General features: G+C 38.0%; 2 protein-coding genes across 4 annotated transcripts in view; one reads left to right on the forward strand and one right to left on the reverse strand.

Annotated features, from left to right (window-relative positions):
- Positions 1-1,845: 1,845 nt before the first annotated feature.
- On the forward strand, positions 1,846-6,745 carry LOC109063895 (oocyte zinc finger protein XlCOF20-like). 2 transcript variants are annotated; one of them, XR_006158252.1, is made up of 4 exons: positions 1,846-2,089; positions 2,481-2,835; positions 4,523-5,971; positions 6,610-6,745. XR_006158252.1 is itself a non-coding variant. In XM_019080904.2 (3 exons), exons 1-3 carry the CDS (start codon positions 2,060-2,062, stop codon positions 5,350-5,352), a joined length of 1,215 nt encoding a protein of 404 aa, XP_018936449.2. In that variant the 5' UTR covers positions 1,846-2,059; the 3' UTR covers positions 5,353-6,601. The 2 variants fall into 2 exon arrangements, 1 of the variants encoding a protein (XP_018936449.2); XM_019080904.2 differs by lacking the exon at positions 6,610-6,745 and having other exon boundaries at positions 4,523-6,601.
- The window catches only part of LOC109063905 (E3 ubiquitin-protein ligase TRIM21-like), a 7,306-nt gene continuing 3,399 nt past the window's right edge, over positions 6,746-10,652 (reverse strand). For both annotated transcript variants that reach the window (XM_019080913.2, XM_019080915.2), the window contains 6 exons: positions 9,220-9,773; positions 8,783-8,878; positions 8,437-8,658; positions 8,205-8,349; positions 7,700-7,726; positions 6,746-7,603 (listed from right to left, as the gene is read on the reverse strand). In XM_019080913.2, coding sequence (XP_018936458.2) covers positions 7,056-7,603; positions 7,700-7,726; positions 8,205-8,349; positions 8,437-8,658; positions 8,783-8,878; positions 9,220-9,771 — 1,590 coding nt within the window. In that variant the 5' untranslated portion in view covers positions 9,772-9,773 and the 3' untranslated portion in view covers positions 6,746-7,055. The remainder of the gene's footprint in view (positions 7,604-7,699; positions 7,727-8,204; positions 8,350-8,436; positions 8,659-8,782; positions 8,879-9,219; positions 9,774-10,652) is intronic.

Raw genomic sequence — 10,652 nt, forward strand, 5'->3', positions numbered from 1 at the left:
CCTTTCTAAATTTCTAAAATTATTTCATTATGTAATTGGCATGATACAATTTTACCTGACTGATAATACATTGTTATATTTGATTTATTCTGATCTCTTCGAAGCACAAGTAAAAGACCAAATACGCATTAAACCTACTACCACAAATCTGCGTTCAGGACAGATCATACTGCAGCACCAGTGGATGAACCACGGGGAACACCATCAGGGGCTTCAGATTTCTGACTGTCACTGGCTTAACACGGTGTAGCTCTCATGGTTAAAGGAAAAAATGCATCTTTGTTATGAGCATGCAGGGTGTAGCTCACTTAAAGGTATTATAATCGCTCTGCATCCTCTGAGTAAGATCAGAACTGAGGAGTTTGTGTCCGTGGGTTCACTATCAGCCGAGTGTAATTCCTGTGCGGTACCTGGCCCCTAATGAACGAATAATGGAAAGTATGGGATTTCCAGAATACTCAAATATCTAAATTAATAAACAATAGATATCTGTGATCAGCTTTTGATTAGAAATATTGCCTAAATTTAACGATCACGCGAAATTGGAGTCAGATTGTACACGGAGCTAGACTAAAATTTAAACTAAATCCTGATAAATTCAGAAGCGCAAGTAAAAGACCGAATATGCATTAAACCTTCGACCCGGCTGCTGGATTCTGCTTTTTGGGATGGTGGGTGGATTCTTACAATGCTTTAAAGGCATACTCCACCCCAAAATGAAAATTTTGTCATTAATCACTTACCCCCATGTCGTTCCAAACTCGTAAAAGCTTTGTTCGGTCTTCGGAACACAATTTAAGATATTTTGGATGAAAACAGGGAGGCTTGAGACTGTCCCATAGACTGCCAAATAAATAACAGTGTTAAGGTCCATACAAGTATGAAAAGCATCGTCAGAATAGTCCATCTGCCATCAGTGATTCAACCGTAACGTTATGTAGCGACGAGAATACTTTTTGTACACGAAGAAAACAAAAATAACGAATAACAAATCAGCGTAGCACCATTTTGGCAATTCTGAGCAGTACGCAGGCGGCATACACTCTTCTGTATCAGCTGCGCCACAATTACAATAATCTGTCATGACACGTTAAAGAGCCACAAAATTATATATATTGATTGAATTTCTTAAAAAAATTACTAAATTTGAAAGCTTAGACCTTGTTTTCATACCAGAGTTAACCTCCCTCGTCTCTCGGCATGTTGTCTCCTCCTTGCTCTGGGATGTCTTTTTTTACTACACAAAACATGATGTGTAATTTGAGAGCGACATGGTTTGTCGGACATAGCAACAGTAACTAAGGAGGGTGGGTTTTTGCAAGGGTCAGTTGCTTCACAAAAATCATTCACTGTTTGGAAGCACTCGAAACACCACACACTGAATGTCACCTACTGCCTGGTCAAAACTGTGTAACTGCAACAAAAACACAAACGTAAATGTTTTATTGAACGTGTATTAAATGCAATTAACAAATCACCAACATTACATATGAAGTATGTGGTCTTTTAGTAATTTGCAGGGGTACTTTACAGGCCTTTGTTTACTGCAGAGTCTGTGTAAATGGACCAATCACAGAATACTCTTTCTGTTAGGTTTTATTAAAAATGTACACAGATTTATAAAACTTATCCGAGATCAGGTAAAAGACACGCCTCTGTAAATGAAAACACGTGACCTCGTGATTTGAAACGCGCTCCGAACCCCTGGCTCGAAACGAAAGATTCACGAAGGTTTTCCAACGCAGCAGTGCTTCGAAAGTTATTGCAGAGATGCAGGGTGTTGTGATTGTGCACCATACTCCCAACAGGTGGCAGTAATGTCCGATTTTGTAGTTCAAGCTCCCCTGTAAACGAAACGAAGCAGCGGCATCTGACATTTTTTACAGTTCAGACAGTGCTCAGTTTCTGAAGAAACGAGCAGAATTTTGAGAATAGCATGTTTAAAATGTAAAAGTGGCAAATGAGGGATAATATATCTGTCCATGCTGGATATTGATGGTTTCATTACGTAAATCTGTCAGCTGAAGAAAAAAGGGAGGCGTCACTGGAAGTAAAGCTGATGGAGAGAGACAAAAAACTGAGCAGAGAGGTTTGTACATGAAAAAGATTCACTTAATCCTGAATGATTTCAAGATCTGTTTATACCCAGTGGAAACCAGTACCAAACTTGTTCAATAAATAAAAATGATCATGCACAAATAAGTTTCTTTGCAGATTGAGACCGCAATGCTTATATGTATCAGTATTTGCTTAGAAAATATTGTAAGGGGCGGGCTAGTAGAAGCTTCAAGCATTACTGTCAGACATAAAGACCGAGCAAGGCTCAAAACAAATAAAAAATAATAAAAAAAGTTTTGCTTTTTGTACATCCAGTCTGCCAGCAGTGTTTATTCTTTAAAATAGTTTTTTTTTCCCTTAATAGGAGCGGCAGTCATTATATATATATAAATGTATTGCCACTGTGATTCTTTGTTTCTTAGGCGATGGAAAATGTTTCAGTGGGTGTGACTGATGGGACAGATTCAGACTGGAGCATCAGAGATCAGCTCTCTGAACAGAGATCCAGAAACACACAGGACTCAGAGATCAGCCTCAGTTTACTCTGTTACACTGACACTCAAGAGAGTGTGTGTGACAGTCACAAATCCACCAATCAAATCTCCACAGAGTCTTTGGGTTCAGACTGTAATGCTGAAGAAGAGCAGACACCACTTAAGACGTGCTCAGTGAACTTGGAGGACTGCAGGAACCTAACGAAGATGAAAAGAGAAACCACAGCTGATGAAGAACAGAGCGATGATGACGACGATGATGATGATGTTTTTATTCCATCAGGTAATTCCCTTTTAATTTTTGTACATTTTTATTATATATGTCTGCCTTGTCAATACCGGTTACAATAAAGATGGTTTCAAAGTCATCTTTTTTATTGTTGTTTGTTATCTGTGTGCAAAAGTCCGACTTTTAACCATGATATATTAATTATTAAGAGCTTTAATTAATGCTAGTTTTATTATATGTAGTTTATTTCTTGCTTGTATTTTAGGGGGAAAACTTTATTTCTCATCCTGTCTAATGTTGTCCCTCAACAATATGCAAATTGAAGGCTATAAATAGAAATATAAATGTTAAATCCAAGAGAAGTATGTTTTTCATAACTGTTATAACTTGATGGTTAATTTACTTGCAGCTTCAAAATCTGCTACTTAAAGGGATAGTTCACCCGAAAAAGAAAATTCTGTCATTAATTACTCACCTTCATATCGTTCCAAACCTAGAAGACCTTCGTTAATCTTCGGAATACAAATTAAGATATTTTAGATGCATTCCGAGAGCTCTCTGACCCTCCATAGACAGCAAGGATCCTTACACGATCAAGGCTCAGAAACATAGCAAGCACACCATAAAAACATTTCCATGTGACATTAGTGTTTCAACCGTAATTTTACAAAGCTACGATAATACTTTTGTGTGCAAAGAAAACAAAAATAACGACTTTATTCAACAATTTGTCTCCTCTGCGTCACCCTAAAGCACCATTTTGAAGAGTATCACAACATATGTATGAAGATACGTTGTTTGCATTCTGATCAAAGTGTAAACAGCGTATCTGCGTACGGTGCTGCTGACATAGAACAGCAGACGTTGTTTAGGTATGTGATACTCTCCAAAATGGAGCTATAGGGTGACGCGGAGGAGACTAATTAACAAATTCTATAAACGCGACAGAATTTACTCTAAAGACTTTTGGGACAATTATCATGTGCGTTTATTGCCAACGTTTAAGGCCTCACGACTAAACAAAGGGCGCCAATTTGAGTGTGTACACCGACACGCAAAATACTGGGCGTAAAATCGTCATTTTTTAAAAAACACAGGCTCATTTTTTGGGTTTGACGTGCCGCGTTAAAAACTGGCCGAGCAATGAGATTGGCGCTTTTGTTCAAGTGCCTGGAGCTGCTGAAGTTACAGTAAAACATGACTTGGTGGCACTCAAGCACAAAACTGTCTTGCAAGCACACATTAATACCTAACGACAAAAAGGGAGTAGGTAGACGAAGAAGATGCATCGAGCCAAGATGAATGTAGTGCTGCTGGTCTTTATGAGCTCTTTTTTTAAAGCTTTATGGAAAAACGTGACAGCGACTACAAAAATCTCAATAAGAGGGAGTTGTTATGGAGAGGAATTGCAGCTCAAATAGGATTCGATGTATACCGGGGTATTTCTGTTTTTCATTAAGCGCCATCTAGTGCCAGGGAGTGAATTTGCACGTTCACTCGGCTCATTGCCAGTGAAAAATCGCTTGGGTATGAACACACAAGACGCGTTGAAAAACATGAGCGATAATCGTCACCGTGTGCACAAGGCTTAAGTATGTAGATGCTTAATAAGACCTTAAGTAGATACTTAAGGTCTTATTTTCTGCAAAAAGCAAAAAAAGTAGCTCCCTTCCATTTCTTTTTTGCTTTACATTTGTCACAATATAATTGATTTTTGACAATGTACTGTGTTTGTTTTTAGACTTAAAAGAGGAAAGTGAAATGCTGAGTGAAGTGGAGGAGATGCATCAGCATCGGAAACCTCATAATGTTTTAAGTGAAGAAACGTCTTTCACAGGCCATGAATGTGGAACGAGTTTAGTTCAGGAAGGTCAAAAACCATACAAATGCCCTCAGTGTGGAAGGAGTTTTTCACAAAGAGAACAGCTTGAAATGCATATGAATGTTCACACCGGAGAGAAACCTTTTGCCTGCCATGAGTGTGGAAAGAGTTTCACACGTCAAGGAAGCCTTAATGTGCACATGAGAGTCCATACGGGAGAGAAGCCTTTCCTGTGCCCTCAATGTGGAAAGAGTTTCAGTATTAAACTGTATCTTAAAAATCACCTAAAAATTCATACTGGAGAGAAACCGTACACATGCACTGAGTGTGGGAGGATTTTCTCACAAAGAGGACACCTTGACACGCACATGAGATCTCACACCGGAGAGAAACCTTATTCGTGCCATGAGTGTGGAAAGAGTTTCACACGCCAAGGAAGACTTAATATTCACATGAGAACTCACACTGGAGAAAAGCCGTTCACGTGCCCTCAGTGTGAGAAGAGTTTCATTGGTAAACATTACCTTAAGGATCACCTAAAAGTTCACACTGGAGAGAAACCGTACACATGCACTCAATGTGGGAAGAGTTTTGCACATAAAGGAATCCTTAATGTGCACATGAGAGTTCACACCGGAGAGAAACCTTATACCTGCCACGAGTGTGGAAAGAGTTTCACACGGGCAGAGAGTGTCAAAGATCATCATCTACGAATTCACTCTGGAGAAAAGTCAAACTGTGATCAGTAAAACATGATTTTGGGTTTAGAACTTATCAGTATCTAATACAAGAGAGACGGTTTCAGAGTTGCTTTTAAAGTCACTTGCTCTACATATATGCTATGCCTTATACTCAAAAATAATGTTTTTCTTACTGTAAAATGAGCTCAACAAAAACTCTTTGTGCAAAGCACACGGACCCAACTAATCATTAATGAAATCCATTGTTGTCTAATTTAATAATCAGTCTTTATTTGAAATTGCAGCTATAATATATATATATTTTTTATGTTTAATCATAGCAGTTCTGCAGGGCCGTGGACTGTAGACTATTTAATTGTATGTAATTTGTCTATTTAATTTGATGCTTATTTAATGTTTATCAATATAAAATGACAAAATTCACAAAAATTAGGGTAATAAACTGCATTTAGAACTGTTCTAAAAATGCAGGCTTTGTAATTGTCCCCAACCGACGTGAACGTTGAGATCGTCATGGACCTTGTAGCTCTCCACCATCTTGAAGAACAAAAAATTCAAAGCAGCGCACGGCTAGTCTGTTGTGAGGTGATGGTCATGTACTACACTGGAGTGCTAAAAGCCCCCTTGAAAAAGGACCGGATTCCTCTCAACCTCAACCCGCAAAAGAGTGAGTGGAGTTTGACTATCAAACAGTCCCACCAGAGACTTTTTTCTGGTTATTATGTCCCAAAATGTCTGAATTGGTTGCTGCATTTGTCAAAAATCACTTGGTGATGAGGCCTGTGATTTATGGATCTTCATTAGCTTATGTTGCATCTGTTTTCCATAAATTTAGATTTTGTTTTTTAGTGGGAAAAAAAGCAGAAAACAATCAAGCTATTGCACCTAATGTTTGAGGAATTGGTTGAATTGCCATTCATTTGTGAAATTGCAAAAAGTCAATGGCCCAAAATGTAGTTCTCTGCATTATGAATATAAATGTGCAATGAAAATGATGGCAATGATGGATGACTGAAAGCAAGTGTGGGGGTGAACAAATATTCATAGTGCAGAATTTAAAAAGAGAAAACTTTTTTTTTTTTGACATGGGAAAAAAGTGATGGTTATTATGACATAATGGAATGGAAAACCAGTAGAGAAAAATGTAATGTAGTGAAAAGTTAGTTTAGTTTTATTTTTTTCCAAACAACGCTGTTGCTTTAAATCAGAACAGGCACTGCTATGCAAAATGATCAACAATTATTTTTTATAATTGTGTTTTTTTTTTTCATTGTCATTAATGGCATGTTCAATGTCTTCCTTCAGCTAAGTCTCTTCAAGGGACTATGCAGTATAAGGAGTACATGAACTATCCGGTGGACCAGGGCGCTCCCAATAAGACCAAACAGATTCTGGCCACACAGTTCAACCTCAGACTGCATACACCAGACCTCATCATCACTGTATGTCAATGATCAACTAGTCTTTATTTGGGACATGTAACAAGCAGCACAAACATCTAACAAGTAGCACATGTCATTTTCACCTGACTCCAGATTAGTCGCATGGGTTTTAAATCTAATGTGATTGGCTATAAATGTTTTATAATCTTTATCATGAATCTTAGATTCAAAGCCTTGCTACTTTGAATTTAGCAAGCACATTTTTTGACTTGGCATGCAGATTTATTTTTTTCTTTTTCTTGTCCTTTAAATAACAACATATGTATATTTAAACTTTCAGATCAAGTAATTCATGTTTGGTATGTATACTCATTTATTTGAAATGACAGGTGAAATGATCAGCGGGCTTGAGTTTTTACCTTCATCATTATAACATGGGCTGAGGAATGGATAGAGTTTGTCATTGAAAGACTGACCAGTGAAAGAGTAGATATGAGAGCTGGATTCCACGTCATAAAAAGAGACCAGACCCTCCTCATAATCCACAAACACACCAACCTTCTCAATTGTCTCTTTCTGAGACAAAGAGACACAGGGATTTTCACAAGCTTTATATTGATTCTCATTCCTCAGAACCAAAGTCCAGCATCCATCCTCAGGACTCAGTCTGACCTTCCCCTTCCTATTTATGGATTCTCTGACCACTCCTAAATCCCACTCAGCCTTGCCCTTCACCTGCACCTCAAAATAAAATTTCCCTGAAGAGAAAGCCTCTTTTCCCAGAATATCTAAACATGAATCAAATCTCTTTGGATAGTTAGGAAGGCTCTGCTTAATGTTTCCATGACGGACTTGTTTTCCATCCTTAGACAAGATGAGTTCAGGATAAGCTGTATCGGGATCTAGAGTCACATCCACTAAGAGAGAGATCAGAGAATATGAACAAGCATTCAGCAAATTAGTTTATAAATGCAGAGTAAGTGTATATGAGAAGTGCAGCTCACAGACTGTACCTGCATACTGCTGCATCATCTTCAGCACTGTGGACACAAACGACAGTGAGACTCTGAGAAAGAACTATTACATATTGCTGAATTAGTTGACCTCAGACAATGATGCTCAGTTTGTAAAAATGAAGAAAAAAAAATCAAGAGTTGCACTTGGCCTATTTATGTCACTGTTGGTGGAAAATAAGTATGGTTTATGTACTGTTACACCATATATGAGCAATTGTATCACCAGTTTTATGCTAAAACATAATTTTACAATAAGAGGTGCTATGGCTATATTCAAATACGTTTACTCTTATTTGAAATTGAAAGTATTTTTTAAAATGTTCATTCAGTGACTTCAATGTGTAAGTGTATTTACTTTAAATTCTACTCTAAACTATAATTTTACAAACTAATCAATGTGTCCACGTTTATTTCCTCTGAAAAGCAAGTCACATGCCATCAATAGAGCTGCAGCTGCATTTAACCCATGAACAAATGTAGTCAGGATTTAATATTGACTTACCAGTTTGACCAAGTTTTTTATGTACAATTTTGAATTCCTTCAGCTGAATTAGAGCTTTATTGAGAGTGCACGCATTCGTATTAAAGTCAGTACTGATCTCCTTCCAGTTTTTAGTTTGTATAGAAGTGCAAATGGATGAGTACATCTACAACAGGAGATACAAGAAATTTATCAGCATGAAAAGTGTTTTATAACGCATATGCTTTATCATTAATGAGAGATGTTAACAGACCTGTAGGATTTGGAGATCATCCCCAGTCTGAGAGAGCTGTTCCAGCTCAGTTTGTCTCCTCTTTAGCTCAGAGATTTCCTGTTGCAGCTCTTTAATGAGATCTTTGGCCTGTTTCTCTGTTGATTTCTGCTGCTTCTCCATTTTGTCCAGCAGCTCAGACTGACATCTCTCAAAGGAGCGTCTTAGATCAGTGAAGAGCTCAACACTGGTTGATTTCTCTTTCTGTGAGATCAATTATAAGATTCATCTATTAAGTATTTAAATATGGGTTCATTCAAAAACCATTATAAAGCAGATGGAAATGTTTGAACAACATTAATTTTACATTATTTTATCTTCTATTCACCTTTCTCAGCTCTACTGAGCGCTGGATCTCTTGAATCTTCTTCATTCTGTCCTGGATCATCTGCTGCAAATATGTCTGCGTCTTAACGATCTGATTCTACAAACAGAGAACACCACAGAAGCATTTCTAAAAAATTAGCTTTACGTCTTCTGACAGAAACTCTTATTTGAATATTTTATTAAAAAAAAAAAAAAAAAAAAAAAAAAAAAACCTTTTAAAGGCTCCAGGAATTCAAAATTGTTTTTGTATCTTTTAATCCATGTCTGACAGTTTGAAGGGTAACTTGTATTTGAAAAAAACAAAAACAAACAAACAAAACAAAAAAAAACCCTGACATAATCAACTTCTAGCAGATGGTATGAAAGACGGGTGAGATCTTCAACCTGTCAACACACATTGCATTTCATGGGGTCTTTTATAGTGTTTGTATTTCTTGCCTTCTTCTCTTGACTCTCCTCCTCTATAGGAACAGTGCTGTGATTCCTGTGGTCACCTTCAGTGCAGGACAGACACACACACGTCTGGTCATCTATGCAGAACAACTCCAATGGTCTCTCGTGTTTCTGGCAAATATAATTCTCTAGATTTTCCACAGCATTGATCAGTGTATGTTTCTTTAGACGCGGGACTCTGTGATGAGGTTTCAGGTGAGTTTCACAGTAAGAGCTTTGACACATCAAGCAGGACTTAAGGGCTTTCTGCTTTCTTTCATCACAGATGTCACAGAACACCTCAGGTGTTCCTAGCTCAGGCTTCTCCTTAAAGTGTTGCACAACCTCTCTGAGTGTTGTATTAATCTTGAGATGAGGTCTTTTGCTGAATTTTTCATTACAGATTGGGCAGAAACAGCCTGGATTAGTTTTCCAGCATTTGTTCAGGCAGGTTCTGCAGAAGTTGTGTCCACATGGGGTGGTGACTGGATCATTGAACACATCCAGACAGATGGAGCACTGGAGCTCCTCGTTTAGTGGACCACTGGAGGATGCCATGGCTGAAAAGGCAACAATAACAATATACCCTCTACAATGCTGAATTGAACAGTGTAGATAATGCTTATTACTGATATGGCTAGGGCTTTGGCTATCCACTTGTTAAAGGGATAGTTCACCCAAAAATGAAAATTTGATGTTTATCTGCTTACTCCCACCGCATCCAAGATGTAGGTGACTTTGTTTCTTCAGTAGAACACAAACCAAGATTTTTAATTCAAACCGTTGCAGTCTATCACTCTTATAATGTAAGTGGATGGGAATCACGGCTAAAACATACAATGCAAAAAAAAAAAAAAAAAACATACAAACAAAATCAAACGTGACGATACATTGATGTGTAAAGACACAAAATGATAGGTCTGTGCAAGAAACTGAACAGTATTTATATTGTTTTTTACCTCTGATTCACGCAATGTCCAAACTGTTAGAACTTTATGGCGGATTGCAGACTTATAAGTGCATTACCGCCACCTATCTCTCAAATGGACCATTGACACGCTATCTACAATCTCAATTAGGAGTGCCAATGGTCCACTTGAGAGATAGGTAGCGGTAACGCACTTATATGTCTGCGATCTGCCATAAAGCAAGAAGAAGAAGAAGACACCTCACACGCCCAGTGTTGCCAACTTAGCGACTTTGTCGCTAGATTTAGGGACTTTTCAGACCCCCCTAACGACTCTTTTCCAAAAAAGCGACTAGCGACAAATCTAGCGACTGTTACTGCCGCACGAGCGCAAGATCCTGCTTTCCCAGCGCGCACACAACTCTTTCTCTGTGTCTACTCTGTTCAGCGAGAGAGCAGCGCTTTCAGTTAAAACAGATATTATGTTGCTTCTCTAATTTTGCATGCAAATATAGCTGAAATCCCAGCTCAT

Source organism: Cyprinus carpio, chromosome B23, assembly GCF_018340385.1.
Source record: "Cyprinus carpio isolate SPL01 chromosome B23, ASM1834038v1, whole genome shotgun sequence".
NCBI classification, from domain to species: domain Eukaryota; kingdom Metazoa; phylum Chordata; class Actinopteri; order Cypriniformes; family Cyprinidae; genus Cyprinus; species Cyprinus carpio.

What these genes read in the sequence shown, in the direction of transcription:
- LOC109063895 (XM_019080904.2), top strand. Translation starts at nt 2,060, where the DNA reads ATGGAGAGAGACAAAAAACTGAGCAGAGAG. An exon ending in ACAAAAAACTGAGCAGAGAG is followed by an intron (nt 2,090 to 2,480) that starts GTTTGTACATGA and finishes TTTGTTTCTTAG; the next exon opens with GCGATGGAAAATGTTTCAGT. An exon ending in TGATGTTTTTATTCCATCAG is followed by an intron (nt 2,836 to 4,522) that starts GTAATTCCCTTT and finishes GTTTGTTTTTAG; the next exon opens with ACTTAAAAGAGGAAAGTGAA.